This window comes from Chelonia mydas, chromosome 1 (assembly GCF_015237465.2).
Source record: "Chelonia mydas isolate rCheMyd1 chromosome 1, rCheMyd1.pri.v2, whole genome shotgun sequence".
NCBI lineage: Eukaryota > Metazoa > Chordata > Testudines > Cheloniidae > Chelonia > Chelonia mydas.
In genome coordinates this window covers 157,377,307-157,394,865 of record NC_057849.1, presented here as the reverse complement: position 1 = coordinate 157,394,865, position 17,559 = coordinate 157,377,307, and the positions used below count along the sequence as shown (strand labels likewise).

Sequence of the window (17,559 nt, the reverse complement as noted above, 5' to 3'; positions counted from 1 at the left end):
AGGGGGATGAGCACCCACCTGATTGGTCAAGGTCCCTCACATGGCCACGCCTTCCGTCCCGCTTGCCCGCTATGCTGGAGCAGGGATGGGGCGGGTTTCTGGTTGGGGCAGTTGGCGCATGCGCAATGCCAGGACGCGGAGGAGTCCGGTTGGACAATGGCGGCCGCGTGCGCGTTGTAGTAACGGTAGCTCGGTGGTGGCTGCGAGGGGTGGGTGGGCGATGGCGGAGAGCGGCGCGTGGCTGCTCGTGCTGAGTTCGGTGTTTCTGTGCAACCTTCTCAAAATCCTCCTGCCCACCTGCTCCTCCATTGTAAGTGACGTCAGCGCGCCGGGCTCCCTCCTTAGCAACCGCCAGCCCCCGCTCGCGACAGTGGCCGTAAACTCCCGGCTGGCGGCTCGGGCCCTGGAGACGCTGCCGGTGTTTCCCTCTCTCAGGGACCAGCCCGGCTGCGGCGCGCGCCTCCTCGGGAGCCTGGGGCGGCCTGGCCGGGGCACTGGCGCAGGGAGCCCTGGGCGGGCGAGAAGCTGAGCCGCGGTCTCCTGAGCCCAGGCTGGGGCCTGACCCCCGGGGCCAGCTGCAGGCACCTGGGAGAAACGGCCCCGGCCCTGGGGACTGGCTGGCAAAGGCCCGGCCTGTGCCGCTGTCCCGCGCCGAGCTCGGCCCTGTCGGGGCCGTCGTGACTCAAGGATGCGTAAAGCGCTTCGTGCCACCCCGGGTTTTCTGTGCTCTGGCCTCAGGCGACTGCTGCCACTGCCAGGCTTTGCCCTTGGAAATGGTACCTGGCTCCCTGAGGCCAAGGACCCGTCCTAGTGGTAGGTGCTCGTTAAAGGCCTGTGCAGGAAACGCCGCTCGCCCCGGCCGGGTTAAGGGTTTTATCAATTGCCAGTAACCCGAGCGGAGAGCTCATTTAGAGTCTCAGAAAAACTGACATCCCTCCCCTGACATTCCCTGGTGGCTCTTAATGACCAAAACAGCCTTTACAGAGGCCTCGTATGTTAATCACTGTCTCGTGTCCAGCCACAGATTGTACTCCTACAACCTCATCCATAAAATTGCATAAATTGAACCTATTATACTCTTGGCGGAATTCTGTGCACGCGTAGAATTCATTCCCCGCCCCCCCCCCAGACTTTTTTTTTCTCCCAAAAAATATTCTGCTGGGCAGGTGCTGCAGCTACACGTTTCGCCCACTGGGGCTGCCATGGCACCAGACTAGAGGGCAGCCGGCTCAGCGAGCCTGGCTCTGCCCGTTGGGCCAGGTGAGGAGGCACGATGTATGGGGGACAGACAAAACCAGTTTGGGGGGGGGGGGAAGATTGGGCTGCTGGGGGGGGTCATGCAGGTGGGTTCAGAAGGGCTAGTGGGAGGACATATGGATGGGGGCTGAATGGTAGGGGAGGCAGGGATGCATAGGGACTGAGGGAGGAGGCGTGGGGGTGCAGGGACACATGGGGACAGGGGTGGCAGATGTGCCTGACTGGGTGGGAGAGGCTAGGGGTCAGCCAGGGTCTGCATGGGGGAGGCGCCTCAACTCCCTAAAAATCTCCTTTCCCAAAAAATCACAACTGTTCCATGCTTCTCTCATACACACCCACCAACCCTCCTCACTTCTAGGCTCCTTCCCAGCAATTCCTTCCTTCTCTTTCAGCTCCTCCATTATCCCTGACTTCCCTAAGCCTTTGCACTGCTTTTGAGGGGTGTGGGAAATGTGGTTCTGTATTTTAATTAAAATGAATGATTACTCAGAGTTCTGTATTAATTTGCCTAGTAAGGAAACTATTTGTCAAAAAACATTTCTTGAATTTTTTTTTGGTCTGTATTGTTATAGACATACTTGCTGACAGGGATTTTGAAATAAATTACCAAAATAATTGGAACTTGTGTGAATATATTGTTAATTAATTTGCCTAGTAAGGATCCATTTGTTAAAAAACACTTTCTGAATCTTTTTTTGTCATCTGTATTCAGTCATTCCCCTATCAGGCCCTATCCCCATTATCTTTAGTAAAAGTCACAGACAAATCACAAGCCTGCATGAATTTGTTTATTGCTCACGATCTTTCTGTGACTTACTAAAAATAACCGTGACAAAATCTTTAACTTTAAATATTAACATCATCCCTCTGAAGTAGCTATTCAACATTATCATGTTACTGAAAGACGTAACACTCTATTTTATCGACAGTATTTCAGAAATGTTTAGAAACTATAGAGCTGGGGTCACCAAGCGATCAATCGCAGTCGACTTGTAGATCCTGGAGACTTTCCCAGTCGATCGTGATCTCCGGCTGCAGAAAGTCTGGCAGTATAGCAGTGCTGCTGCTAGGGCAGGCTCCCTGCATGCTCCAGCCCTATGCCACTCAGAAGTGGCAAGCACGGCCTGGGGGGGAAGGGGTCTCTGTGCGTTGCTCCTGCCTGCAGTCGCTGCCCCTGTAACTCCCATTGGCCAGGAACGGTGGCCAAGGGAGCTGCGGGGGCAGTGCTTGCAGAGGGGCAGCACACGGTGCCATGTGCCACCACCCTGCAGGGGCACGTTGGCCCCTTCCGGGAGTGGCATGGGGCTGGAGCAGGCAGGAAGCCTGCCTTAGCTCCGCTGTGTCGCCGACTGAGGTAAGTGCCGCCTGGCGGGAGCCCGCACCCCAGCCCTGAGCCCTCTCCTGGAGCCAGCACCCTGTACCCCTTCCTGCACCCCAACACTCTGCCCCAGCCCGGAGCCTCCTCCTGTACCCAAACTCCCTTCCAGAGCATGCACTACTCACCCTCTCCTGCATCCCAACCCCCTGCTCCAGGCTCAGCTCAGAGCCCCCTCTCACACTCGGAACCCATCAGCCCCAGCCCAGAGCCTGCACCCCTTCCCGAATCCCTGCTCAGTGAAAGTTAGTTGTGGGGGAAGAGTGAGCAACAGAGAGAGCGGGGGGATGGACTGAGCTGGGTGGGGTAGATGCTGGGTTGCACTTAAATTCAAAAAGTGATCTTGTGTGTAAATAGGTTGGAGACCACTGCTCTGGAGAATAAGTCCATATAAACCCAAAATTCAGATTGTGGATTCTCATTTTAAGTTAGGCAGAGAGATACACTGCAAAATCTCCCCCCCCCCCCCCCCCCCCAGCCCATTCTTCTTATCTCACAATAATTAAGTAATGGAACACTTAAAGAGGTATACTGAAATTATTTTAGAAAAATCAACAAACTATATAAGTAAAAAACTTAGAAGACCGATGTCATCATTACTAGTTGCAGCTCTGTTTTCTTTGTGGTGTTTGAGTGACCCACCCCCTGAAGTGTTAGGCTTTTTGTCCTTACTTGTTTTGCGGTGGAATCAAACAATTCTACTCTTAGGGAACCAGGTGTGCTACTCCATGCCTATCTACCAACCACTTATTACTGAAGGTTGACTTGGTTTTGGACACTTGTGTTTTCTCCTTTCAGGAACTTGTGACCAGGGATATTGTGTAACAGATGCCTTAAAACAAAATATATTTAGTAGTTGGAATAAAGCACAAAGTTACAAGAGTTTAAAATAAAGAACCTGTACATATTTGTCTTATGTAGAGTACTACTATCCCAGAAATTGTAACTGCAGCACTCTTAGCTTCTTGAGATGCCCCACTAGGTCTCTTGCTGGTCCTCTCTGACCCTCCTTTAGCCTGTGCACTTTTATCAGCCATATTATTTCCTCTCCCTTTTCCTCCTGGGTTCTTTACAAAAGTCAGTAAATGCACGTTAATGCACATTGGAGGGAAAAAATTCAACTACTCATAGAATCTTGTTAGGTGGAAGTTAATTATATCAGCTCAGGAAAGTGATCTAGGTTTTATGGTAGCCAGCTCAATGCACCTCTTCCAGTGTGGATATAAAAAAAAAACCAAACCCAACAACAGCAAAACCCTAACCAGCTGTTAAGATGCACGGGGGATGGAATGGCAAATAAATTGGAAAATGTATAAATCAGTGGTGTACCTCAGCTGGAGGACTACAGCACTTTTCACCTCATCTTAAAAACAATATTGCAGAAATAGAGGGAATTCAGAGAAGACAAAATGATTAGGGGCATGGAAAAATTTATATGAAGAGAATTTGAAGAGATGGGGATTGCTTAGCTTAGAAAGACACAAATCAGAGGGGAGATGATACAAGTTTATAAAATAATGATCGGTACAGAGAAATGTTCTCCCTGTCTCATAATACCAGACAAGGGCACAGTCAATGAAATTAAAAGTTAGCAAATTTAAACTGATAAAAAGGAAATATTTTTTCACATAATATGTAATTAAAGCATGAAACTCATTGTCACAAGAAGTTGCTGAGACCAAGAATTTAGCAAGATTCAAAGAAGGACCTAGCCATTTATATGGATAGCAAGGATATCAGAATTATAATACTTAAAGGTAACAAAAATTTTGGAAGGGATATTAAATGTCATGCTTCAAGGGTTAAGCCAATCTTTGACTACTAGAGAATAAAATGAGCTATGAAATTAGGTTGGTGTAACTGTCGCTCAGGGTTGTGAAAAATCCAGAAGCAGTTAAACTGACCTAGCCCAGTGTAGACAATGCTAGGTTGGCGGGAAAATTCTCCCATTGACCTAGCTATCGTCTCTTGGGGAGGTGGATTATCTGTGCCAACAGAAGAACCCCTCCAAATAGTGTAGGTAGAATCTTCACTGATGTGCTACAGCAGTGCACGTGTGCTGCTGCAGCATTTTAAGTGTAGACAAGCCCTTAGTGACTGGGCCTCAACACTCAAACTCCATTTCACAGCTTAACAAAGAACCAGAATTTGTTGACATAGAGGCTATGCTGCAGTCTATGTATTTAATCAAGATTTTTCTGAGGGGTGGGAGTAAAGATTAATTTGTTCTGTGAGGTTGTTGAGTCCTTTAGTTGATATTGTAAATTTATCCTGTGGTATAAGTTTTAAATTGTACAAGTATATAGAAAGTATGGTATTTGCTCTTTTATATATTTAAGAAAATAAATATATACTAAATTCTGACTAAATAGCTGGTTGAGTTCCTTTTTTTTTTTTTTTTGTAGATATCCAGATTGCTACAGAAGGATGCAGAGCAGGAGTCCCAGATGAGAGCTGACATTCAGAACATGAAGCAAGAACTCTCAACCATTAGTATGATGGATGAGTTTGCTAGATATGCCCGACTGGAAAGAAAGATTAACAAAATGACTGACAAACTTAAAACTCATGGTAGAGTGCAATATTTGCCACTTGTTCAGTTTACCTAAAAACACATCTTTTTCCAAGTATGTGTTTTTATTTTGACTGTATTTGACCTTATTTGTAGAGCCTTTCACTTTTTTCTTTATCCCTAAGCAGTGGTGTCTCTGCTTTTTTTTTTTTTTTTTAAGTTTGAGGGCTTTATTAATATTGTTTTTTATTTCTGTTGTACATAATACTAAAGGGGTGGGATTTAGAATCTCCCCAAACTGCAGCAATTCAGAGAAAGAATTCACAAGGAAACTGAGGCAGAAGACAAGTTTTCATTTTCTATGTCTGAAGAAACACTCCAGTCAGTCAGTACACCTAGAATTTTTTAGTTCAAGTCGAAATAGCAGCGTGTCTTTAAGACATGAAAGTGAGCTAGTAAGGCTATGGCTTCATTGCAAAAAGGTGTTTTTTTCTTCAGCAGGATAATTAATGCATGTTAGCAATCCCTTTGTAAAGTCCTAATGGAGACAAGGCACTGACTGGAGATTTTAGCATGAGCTAATTAGACATGGTCAGTACTATGCCTCATGCCTGTGGTTGGCCTCACCTAGTTTATCTCTTGGTAAAAGTACAATGCATTGTCTCTGCAAAGCTGTTTAATAAAGCTTTTGGCCGCTGGGCCACCATGTTTAAAGATATATTCTTTTTGGTGGATTCCTTTACATTGCTCTGAAGCACCACAGTGGTTGAAACTCAAATTGAGAAAACAGTCTTTCTTGTCAGACGTAACTATTTGGACTAATCACACTAAAATGATTTTTCATTTTGAATGAGATTCATTCAGCTGGGCAAGAAAGTATTCTTGACAACATTCCCTGAGCCCAAATGGTTAAAAAAAGGCAGTGATAGAGTGCCTAATGCGATAGTCTGTGTCTGCTAAAGAGATTGCACTGTCCCTGTGGAAAAGAGAGTACTCACGTTTGTGTTTAGTCCAACATAAGTTGTCATAGGTCAGCAGCCATAGAGATTCCCTTTGGTTGGGGATAGAACTCTTGGTTACACATGACATTTCTTAGTCTGGTGAACCACTATTTCAAACATTCCCCAGAGTAGCTTTGATTAAGGAAGTAGGTAGCATCTTACTCGCAGAGGGATACTCTGTAGCATACACTGATATTTTGGACGATGAAAAGAATGCCTATGTTTTCCAATAATAAATTGCCAGAGACAGCACATAAATAGGAGTATAATCTTTGAACAGAATATTTTCATTTGGAAAGTGAAATGTTAATAATTCACCAGTTTGAGCTAAGCACATTTACTGTTATATAAATAATACAGATGGCAATATTTCTTTTCTTTTCACAGTGAAAGCACGAACTGCTCAATTAGCCAAAATAAAGTGGGTGATAAATATTGTATTCTACATTTTACAAGTAAGTGAACACTTTATTACGAGGGATTATTAAAACAAATACTTACAATGATATTTTACCATTCGGCAGCTATTGGCTAATACTTATCTATGTCTGCACTACGGACCTAATAGCGGCACAGCTGCACCGCTGCAGCTTTCCCGCCAGCGGGAGAGAGCTCTCCCACCAGGATAATTAAACCACCCCCCAATGAGCAGTGATAGCTATGTTGGCAGAAGACACTCTCCTGCCGACATAGCGCTGTCCACACCAGCGCTATTGTTGGTGAAACTTAGGTTGGTCAGCGGTGTGGGTTTTTTTTCACACCCTGACCGACAAAAGTTTTGCCAACAAAAGTGCTAATGTAGATAAAGCCATAGAAGTGTATCTGACATTCTGACTATGTAGCATGGCAAACCCTCTCATCAGTAAAACACTTATTTCCAGGGAGAGAGGATATTGCTGATGGGGGGGAGAGGTGGTATTTGTGGGGAGGAGGGATTTTTGAGTTTGGTTTAAAGTCTGGTCTGCTGTTTTCTGTCTTTGGTGGGAGAGGAGGCTTCTTGCCTTATCTATTAAGTCATTGCTCTGTTATTTATGTCAGAGGCAGCTGGAGCCCAGGATAGGTGCTATCTATCTTTGTAAACTGGGCTGATAGCCCTGCCTGTTGTTAAGGTTGCTTTACACATTTACAGTTATAAGACCCTGTTTTCAGTTGCTTATAACTTTACCAGACTTTAACTGTTTGGACTGAAATTTTCCTTGAAAGAGGGTTTAGATTCATTTCTTGAATAGTTCATATTTCATGCCAGTTCATTGTTTTGTCTCTCTGCTGAGACTGTCAAAAAAGGTGACCGTTAGAATCCATTGTGAGGGGGTTTTTTTTCCCCTCTTGATGTGGACACCAGTCTAGTTTGTAGCAGACTATAACCATCAACTCAGTTTATCCTGGTTGAAAAAAATAAAAATCCATCAGATTGTAACAGCTTTTGATCACTGTTTATCTGGGCTAAAATTGACCCAGCACCTACAGGTAAAAAGCACCATTTTTCTATGAGCCATCCAGTCCCCCAAGAGACCGTATTTTGATGTTGACATTTTAATATTGTGTGTCTAGTTAAGATGATGTAAGTAGCATCCAGATTGTAACAACTTTTTGTAGTTTTATGGGCACGGTCTTACATTTGTAAGTTTAACTGCACTTCATAATTATTCATATTTTAATTTACTGCAACAAAATAGAAATTTGAACATACTTTTCATGTGTTATTGTCTTGGCTAATGAGAATTTTCATTCCAGGCTGCCTTGATGATCTCACTAATTTGGAAATATTATTCTGAGCCAGTTACTGTGCTTCCAAGCAAATGGCTAGCCCCACTGGAGCGTTTAGTAGCCTTTCCTACAGGAGTGGCAGGTAAGATTGTGTGTAAAATAGTATACATTTCTCTTCTCCAAGTGTATGTGGATTCCAATAATATAACGAGAAAGGGCACATGGAGGATAAAAATGCTTTCCTTACCTATCTTTCTAATAACAAAGAGAATTTTAAACTACAGTCTTTACTGAGCAGGCTTCTGGGCCTTACTGCAATTTTAATATTAAATAACATTAAAAATAAAGGCCTCTTTCACATTATGGGAAATTTGAAAAAAGTGATTAGAGACAGAATAGCCTGCTCTCAACTTCCTTTGCTGAAGGAAACATGATTAGGCTGCATGGGGGCCTAGACACAGAAATGCATTGTAGTGTTTCCCTTCTTGGCTTTAATTTTTTTACGGAAGTAAGTTTAAGCAATTCCTGAAGCCTCCCTGGATGTCTGGTCTCTTCTACAAACCTCATTCACCATATTTCCATTTGGGATATTCCTTTCTGGGCCGTTGGCCATTAGCAGAACCCTGCCTTTGCTTCTGAGAGAAACTGTATGTATTTCCTTTATTATGTTAAAACTAAAAAGATGTTGAAAGGAATTTATGTAGGGAAAATAAATTAGAGATCAATTTTAAACTAATAAAAGCCAAAACCTCACATTAGATTAGCGTAATCATGTACAGGTCATATATAAAGTGATCTGAAATGAATTTAGAAAAGTAGTGCTCGAGGGCCCACTCCCACTTCCATTGAAGTCAATGGGAGCTTAACATTGACTTTGAAGGATTTGGTGTTTAGTGAGAGACCTTAGCAAGGTGTTGTTAGACAGTTTAAAAGTGTCAAGTCTAAACTTTTGCCTACCTTAAAAAATACTATATCTTTCCACATTGTCTTCCTGATCTTTGAAAATCTATCATTTTGAAAACAAGATCTTCAACAGAGAGGTAAAAAAATGCAACTTTTCTCCAGCACTACCTAACAGTAAATTCAAGATTCGGGGTTTCTCTGAGGTCTCAGATCCATGTTTCTGAATGGAGACCCTGACTGCCGTATACTGACGAGCTGAGCAGATGGGCAGACTGCAAGGACAATATAATGCGTATATATATGCCCACAAGCTAAAACACAGATGACAGGTTTTACTTTAAGCCTATGTGTGCCAATGGTGTCCTCTTCAAAGGATTCTAAATTATGTTGCTATCTTTTTAACACTTAAAAGCTTTCTTGAGAATGGTCCCTATTCACCATGATAACTTGCTGAGACAGGACTGTTTCTGTGATGCTGGGAAGGATTAGTCCTTGAAAGGCATTTACTTAAACAATACATAAAGCTTTTGAACAGTTCTGTTCAATTTTCTGTCTCTCATCCTCTTCTTTTGTCTTAGTTGATAATCATGAGGGAAGGCTATTGCTCTTGATAATGCTTCTAAATTATGCTGCTGCCAGTACAGAAACATTTAAAACCATTGAAAAGAATAGTTTCTCCACCTCTATCCCAAGGAAATAATTTTCATTTTTTAAACATGATACTGAATTGACTTAGCATAAAAATGCAGAAACTTACCAAAAAAGATGCTAAGCCACATAATGAACTAAAAGCTCATCCAGAATCTTTCCCTTTGTTTTTTATTTTGCTTTGCCAGCCTAAAGTGAATTGTGGAATGTGATTGGTCAGTGTCAAGCAGCTTTTGTGGGATGCCAAGAAAATCCAGCTTTTGATTAAAAATTACTGTTACACTTTCTAAGAATTTGGCACTTTTTTTTAAACTTGTGTGCAGCAGTACATTCACTTGGAAACAACAATTCTCTTTAGTTTTGTAATACTTAATTTTTAAGGAGTATTATCTGTTTCTTTTTGTTTTACTTACCACTTTATTGTTGCTGAACTTCCTGGTGTACTTCAGTCTGGAAACACTCTATTCTGCCAAACATAACTACTGTATGTCAACACTGTTGGTTTTAGTGGGAAGGCCATTTAAAACAGTAGCACAAGAGTATCTGGAGGGAGGGTCCAGCAGTGATGGAGTTAGTAGTTTTTCCCCGGGTATGTATATTTAAAACATCTCTTTAAGAAAATAGAGCGTTTTCAGGAAACGTTCTTTTTACCCACCTTGAATTTTTTTTTTTTAATTTAAAAGGAAGGTTCTACTGTGGTGCTCCCTTTCTACTTCACCTTTGTCTTCAACAGCAAAGTTATATATCTCTAATCATACAACAGGTATGTTTAGAAGCTGCAGGATATGTATGCCACCCATTGGTACATACATACTGTACCTCTCATTCAGTACCGTCTCCCTGACTTTCAGATTCTCTCAGAATTAGGTATAAATACTTTATCTCTTGATTTCTTAAAATTTTCATTTTTGAAACTTCCTGAGTTACTTACCAGAGTTAGAGATGTGTGTTTGAGAGTTACTGATACAATGATGCGCATCAGGTTTTTCTCTCTCTTCAGGGGGTGTTGGAATTACATGCTGGCTTGTCGTCTGCAACAAAGTTGTGGCCATTATGCTTCACCCTTTCAGCTGAGAAGGAATCCCAGAATTCTAAACTGCATTTCCATGATTACAGTTAGAAAGTGGAGTCCTGAAGTCTTTTACAAGAGACAAAATACAGAGCTTGCACTAAGTACTTCACTCCTGGTGTATAAAGGGGGAAAGCCCTTTCCATCTAAGGAAACAATTGTTGTATACAATGTAATAATTAAGCATGAATTAATGTTCTTCTTTTTTTATTTCAGTTCAATATTTATCAATAAGCTTTATTGGTCATACTTTCTTTCCTTGACTTATCCCTCAAGTTCTTAGTCAATAACTTTTAAAGAATAACATTTCTTTTGATAAACGCCTCATTTTTGTTGTTGATGGCTAGTATATACACTGGTTAGCTGTAGAAACAAGAATTTGTCATTACAGTTTCACTGAGAATCAGTTGCAATGCTGGATTAACTATAGCTTTTTAAGGTGAATTACAGAGTGGGTGGGGATTCTTTGGGGGCTTTACTATTTCTTCGGCAGAAGTATGGCGACTGCTTCACATAATTTTCTTTCGGTGGAGTAGGGAGGTAGATTTACTGCTTGTTTATTTTAGAATGCGATTTCCTGACTTTACCTTGCAGACTTCAGCATTTGTGGGCTGTTTTAGAAGATGCGCCACTGATTTAATTGAAATCTAGAGTTGTCCCCTGGCCCTCTCTCAACTGCCAAATATGTGATGGCTGGCTACTTGTTCCTGTCTGCTCCCAAATGACAATGGAGACCCACTTTCTTGAACGTATTCTATCTCCTCTCCCAGATGGCTCTTCCTAGCCTCAGACCTGATTCTCCCTGTCAAAATACTTCTCTTCCCCCTATCTTGAGGGAATATCACTGGGGTCATGCTCTGGTCCTGAAGTCTCCTTTTTTCCTCCTCTTTCTGTCTTGGCCCAGGAAGAGGGAGAAAAGCGGTAGTCTCAAAGACATGCCAGAGCATGGCCCCAACTTGTACTCTGTTGGGAAGGAACGACGTGGCCAGTCTCTTCCTGTTTCATGGTTGAGGAGGAGAAGCAGGAAATGTTTAAACTTGAGAAGGAAGCGCAATCACTAACATTTCAAAATATTAGAGCATAAGCTTTCGTGGGCTACAGCCCACTTCTTCGGATGCATAGAATGGAACATATATATATACACACACACAGATAAGTTGGAAGTTACCATACAAATTGTGAGAGGCTAATTAGTTAAGATGAGCTATTATCAGCAGGAGAAAAAAAACTTTTGTAGTGATAATCAAGATGGCCCATTTAGACAGTTGACAAGAAGGTGTGGGGATACTTAACATGGGGAAATAGATTCAATATGTGTAATGAATAGAGACTGGGAGTGGTTGGGTCATTGCACATATTGAATCTATTTCCCCATGTTAAGTATCCCCACACCTTCTTGTCAACTGTCTAAATGGGCCATCTTGATTATCACTACAAAAGTTTTTTTTCTCCTGCTGATAATCGCTCATCTTAACTAATTAGCCTCTCACAGTTTGTATGGTAACTTCCAACTTACCTGTGTGTGTGTATATATATCTTACTATATGTTCCATTCGATGCATCTGATGAAGTGGGCTGTAGCCCACGAAAGTTTATGCTCTAATAAATTTGTTAGGCTCTAAGGTGCCACAAGTCCTCCTTTTCTTTTTGCGGATACAGACTAACACAGCTGCTACTCTGAAACATTTCAAAATATGAGTAACGTCATCTTCCAGGATAGCCCAAGACAGTCTGCAAGGTAATAAAGTAAGTCAGGGACTCGGATTTCTAAGTAATAGAAAATCTTGAAGAAAACGGTAATTAGCAGAGGAAAAACTTTACTTTTTGGAATGAATCCTCTTTTCTCCAGTGCTAAGCTACAGTAAACAGGCTGGATGCATATGGTCCTGCAGGGTAAGGGACCTCCCTACTAACCTGCTGAACAGTGATAAAACTGTTTTGCAACTGCTGGGCTACACTGTCCGCTGCCCATGTCATTCCTTTCCTGGAGGGCCAATGGTCAGTGGATTTGCAGAGTCCCTGATCCACAAGCCCTGCATGCCTCTACACTGGCATGGAAAAAACTCACGTGGAAAGGGGCACATAACACGCCTGTGTAAGTTCCAGGAACGTTGACTCACCTGCTTGCCCGGTGCAATGGACCCGCATCTGTTCCATTACATTCAGCTCCCTTCATAGTCCTAGAGGGATGTGCCTGATTCTCATCCCCCGCCCCCAGATGAACACTTTGTTTAGGAATGAATTCTTAAGGTCATGATATCTGTTCTGTGTGTGTGCATTAAATGCTTTTCTTTGTATGTGAATTTTTAATGCGTTTTTTTATGTTGGTTATGTTGAGTCTGTATTAATATTTATGCATAAAATATGCAGCACCAAGAAAAAAATACAGGGATTGAGAACCAGTGTGCATGGTTTCTTTATTCATTAAATAGGTTGTTCATGCCATATTCATTTTAATTAAAACTTTTGAAAAGATTAACGATCATTTTATTGGAAGATAATTGGTAGTTCCTATCTAAGGAGATAAACGAGGAAACGGTGCATTACATACACAAACTTTGAGGCACTAAAGGTAGATTATTTTAACCATGCTATTAACACTGGTCCCCTGGATCAGGGGTGGGCAAACTTTTTGGGGTTGTGAAACTGTATGGAGGGCCGGGTAGGGGTGTGCCTCCCCAAACAGCCTGGCCTCCTCCCACTTCCCGCCCCGACTGGCCCCCTCAGAACTCCCAACCCCCCCTGCTCCTTGTCCCCTAACTACCCCCCCCCCCCAGGACCCCACCCCTTATCCAACTACCACCCCTGACTGCCCCGATCCCTATCCACACCCTCCCCCCAACAGACCCCCTAGGACTCCCATGCCTATCCAACCCCCCTGTTCCCCCCCGACTACACTCCCTCCCCCCCCCCCCCCGAACCTCCGCCCCATCCAACCACTCCCTGTCCCCTGAGTGCCCCCCAGGACTCCCTGCCCCTTATCCAACCCTCCCACTCCCCGCCCCCTTACCATGCCGCTCAGAGCGGAGGGAGCTCGCGGCCCAGAGTGCTGGCAGTGTGTTGCGCTGAGGCTGCGGGGGAGGGAGGACAGCAAGGGAGGGGCCGGGGGCTAGTCTCCCTGGCCGGGAGCTTGGGCCGGGCAGGACGGTCCCGCGGGCCATAGTTTGCCCACCTCTGCCCTAGACGCATCTGCTGATGCTCAAAAGTCTTGCATTTCATTTGTTTTGAAGTGAAAGAGCAGCAAGACCAGTAGAAGCAGCATCTTTTTCCAAAAGAAAAGCTGCTTTAGCAGTAGATTTGTGTTATCTATTTTGGTTACATTTACTGGGCCAAGTCTTGCTCTATTTATTCACACAAGTAATCCTATTGATTTCTTTAATCAACCTCCTTGGGAGAGCAAGAGCAATGAAGTTTTGGCTCTGAGAACTGTGAACAAAGTTGTTGGTTTAAGTATTTTTTGAATGTGACTGCTCCATATGCTGGGTATGGCTATAATCACACAAAAGAAATATTTCATAGATATTCTTTCCACATGCATTTTTGATGACACTACCCATGATCTTTGAAGTTTTTCATTGCAAAGTTTAATCAAAGTATCTTATCTTTAGGAGAAAAGCTATCAAGTACCAAGAGAAATACTATTATGTGAACACATGCAGAGTATCTTAATCCTGAAAAGTGATTAGAATCTGTTACAGGATAATTAATGTTTACGCAACTGTTTTTAAATGTCCTTGGCTTTTTTGAACATTAGGAAAAAAAAAATCTGTCTTTGATTTTTCTGACCCTTGCTACGTATCTGAAACATCCTACTTTAAGTGACTGTACAGATTTTAAAAAACCAAAACAGTAAACAAAGGCAAGGCTACTTGAGAAGTGAGCATCCCCTACTTTTCCAAAACTACATATTCAGTGGGCAAAATAATGCAGACTTCATCACCTGAGTCCAGTGGTTGGGGTGGGGTGCTTTGAGGAATTCTAACTTTCAGTGGCAACAAATGAAGCTTCAGAGCTTTCTGGAGCTGGTGAAAATATAATTTTGTTTGAATTTTGGAAGATATTTCAGGACTGAACTCTAACTTTTATTGTATCAGGGCCAAATAATGACCATAAAAGCAAATCAATCACCTTAGCCAGCTGACAAATCTCACTTAGAAATCCAGATTGAAGTGACAGATCTTGCATTTCACCCTAAAGGCTGCCTGTCATGCTTGAGGGTTGGTGGATGATTGAATTCCAGAGCTGAAGACCTTTCACCAATAAAGGCCTGCTATCTGCCCCCAGCATTTCAACTTTAAACTTATGGCAATTTGAATTAATGTATTCTCTTATTCTGACACAAGATTACTGAAATGCTTCAGCTTTTAGAGTCATGCCACTATTGGATAAAAACATAGCTTACAGATGATTACTTTTATAGTCTTAAAGCACTTTACATATGGGCGCTGATCCACTAAAGTATCTAAGTACTTGCATAACTTTAAGCAGGAATAGTCGTAGTGAAGAACTACTTGTGCTTAAAGTTATGAAACTGCTTAAGTGCTTTGCTAGACTAGGGGCTCAGATTTAAAAGCTACACACATATTTAAAACACTTGTGAAATCCTGACCTCACTGACTTCATAGGGGCAGAATTTTCCCCCTAAATCTAGTAGGTATTTCAATCCTATTTGTCATCACTGTTCTGTAGCACAAGCCCTTTTTTAATGTGTTACTCTTCCAGACAGACTTCAACTGCTTTCCAGCTTTGACAGCCTTTCACTGCAGCTAGCATAAACATGGTTTTAATATTCTGTATTATGGTGAATTCTAATATGCCCAAGAATGTTCAACCAATTGAGTAGAGTGCATAAGCATTGGGACACTGCACTTGTAGAGAAATACTCTCCTGTAACTGAGTATTCCATTTCAGTTTTATTGCTGAAGAATGGTTCAGGTAAAAATTCTAATAAGATTTAAATGAAATCTTACAAATAATGAAGGCAAAAACCCAAAACTGGTAGGCAACACATTGCTTTTCAACAAATGTTAAACATACTGCATATTTCAAGATTAAAGATAAACAATTTAACTTATAAATCAATTGAATATTAAAACTATTTTATGTCTGAGGATGAAGTTGTTAGCTAAGACTTTCCTAGTGTAAGTTTAGAATCTCCACATTGCAGACCAGTGTCAGAGTCTGAAATCTCACTTGTATAATTATGTAACGTTTCATTATCCACAATTGTTTGTTCTTTATCAAGCCCTTTTGTGTTAGGGGTTGAATGGTTGTTTAAGACACAGCTTGGTCCAAAGAGTTCTTCCATAAGAGAGTTTTTCCTCTCTCTTAGCATTGTACGAACATAGCATCCATCCTCTGCAGCAGTGTCTTTCTGCCTTGTTTTGGTAACTTTACCAAATGATGGCTCATATATGCCAAATGAATTTCTTGCCTTCAATTCAGCTGTCTCACTCTGGTGCTGACCAGCTTGTCTGTTTTTGCGGAGGCTGCCTGTGTTGGACACTGGACCTGATGCAGGAAGCCCCTGATGCAAGTTTTCAGTGGCTTCTGTGAAGGTATACTGTTTTTTTAGTCTAGTGGGTGTTCTGTTATTCTGCGTTGGAGTTACACTTTTATCTTCTGCTGCTCCTTTGTCACTTAGTTGTTTACTTTTTCTTTCCTCCTTTTCATTCTCTTCTACTACAACTTTTTCCTGATTATTCTTCCTTATTGGGACATCGTTTGGAGGTCGAGTTTGTCCTGCTTTCATCAGTTTCTCCAGTTCTTCTTTCAGTAAGTCAGCTTTCCGTTTTTGCACTTCTCTGTTTTTCTTCTTTCTTTCCATAAATTCAAAGTGAGTTTTTTCTTCTGTGAGCTGTATTTCATCTCTTAAAAATTCTACAATGGAATATTTTTATTTAGGAATCTTCTTAATTTAAAAATTGTTTAAGAGCATTAGATAGTGCAAAGACATTTTACCTCTGTAAATCTATATACCATCATTCTTGTTTATATTTCACCAGTTCTATGAGATTACTAAGAAGATACTGTTCACTAATAAATATGCCAGAAGATTTGTTAGATCTAGATAGAGCACCCGGACGCTAAATCGACCCTAGAGTTTGCCTCTAGGCTTTTACTACATATTTTTTCCAGTTGTTTAACTTTATTCAGTGTATAAATGTGATAATTTTATTCATGATAATTTTTAATACTCCATGATTTTGTAAAGGGTGAACCTAGAAAAGTAATATACTTCTATATGACAAAGTCCAACTACCAGCCCTGCAAACAAATTCAACATGGGATCTAAACTCACATTGTGTTCTTTTTGTCTTCAGCATCATCACCCATCATAAAGAAGAATTCCGGAACTTAAGTGACAATTTTGTTGATGTTGAATAAGGTGGAATAGATTCCACTTTATCATATCCTAGCTGTATTGGCTCTGTAGTGTGGGCATTAGTTGGGTTGTTTTGGGGGGGTAGTATACACACAGAGAGCACCTACGGCTTATATATCAAGTTGCTATACAATTGAAAAAAAATAGGGATGGTCTCACTGCCTTGGAGAGAACTACTCACTGCCAAACAATAAAATGAGCTAAAACCCAACCTTAAAGAAAAAGTAGATCACAAGGAGAAGTGAAAATAGTCAAAGATTAACAGAGATAAACAGAAAGGCCTTATACCAAGGACTGAAGACCACCAAAGAGTGATTTTGGCTCAGTAAGAAACCCTCCCCCCCTTGCAGGGTGGGTTCCCCTTGTTCATGCAGCTACATCAGATATGCCTCTTCAGGGATAACAGCATTAATAGTGTCAAAACAGGGTCAAGCAGGTTTGGTGCACCTTTGGGGTATGACAAACCAAAAGGAGGACAAGTTTTGACAGCAGACGGGCTCTGATCTCAATCCTTGTTGAGACAATTGGGGAGACAAGGTAGACCGAGACAAACTCTAGACAAGGTTCCAGTAGCAGCATAAATTACCTCTCAACCCTCATCTGAAACCACCCTTCCGAAGGCCAGATGACAGGGGTCAGCAGCCGATCGCTCAGGATCAAGTTGATCAGCATAAATTGTCAATAAAACCACCATAGTCTGTT

The 17,559-nt window shown here is 42.0% G+C and overlaps 2 protein-coding genes across 4 annotated transcripts in view; one reads left to right on the top strand and one right to left on the bottom strand.

The window, feature by feature from the left end:
• Positions 1-34: 34 nt before the first annotated feature.
• GET1 (guided entry of tail-anchored proteins factor 1) lies at positions 35-16,922 on the top strand. 3 transcript variants are annotated; one of them, XM_043538218.1, is made up of 5 exons: positions 35-310; positions 5,038-5,203; positions 6,533-6,600; positions 7,880-7,994; positions 16,796-16,922. In XM_043538218.1, the coding sequence occupies exons 1-5, from the start codon at positions 41-43 to the stop codon at positions 16,831-16,833; spliced, it is 657 nt and encodes a 218-aa protein (XP_043394153.1). In that variant the 5' UTR covers positions 35-40; the 3' UTR covers positions 16,834-16,922. The 3 variants fall into 3 exon arrangements, with proteins under 3 accessions (XP_043394153.1, XP_037759772.2, XP_043394152.1); XM_037903844.2 differs by lacking the exon at positions 16,796-16,922 and adding an exon at positions 10,404-12,875; XM_043538217.1 differs by lacking the exon at positions 16,796-16,922 and adding an exon at positions 10,087-10,389.
• Positions 13,469-17,559, bottom strand: part of LCA5L (lebercilin LCA5 like) — a 28,048-nt gene continuing 23,957 nt past the window's right edge. Inside the window, exon 8 of the mRNA XM_027826831.3 lies at positions 13,469-16,352. Within this exon, the coding sequence (XP_027682632.3) occupies positions 15,598-16,352 (755 nt within the window). The 3' untranslated portion in view covers positions 13,469-15,597. The remainder of the gene's footprint in view (positions 16,353-17,559) is intronic.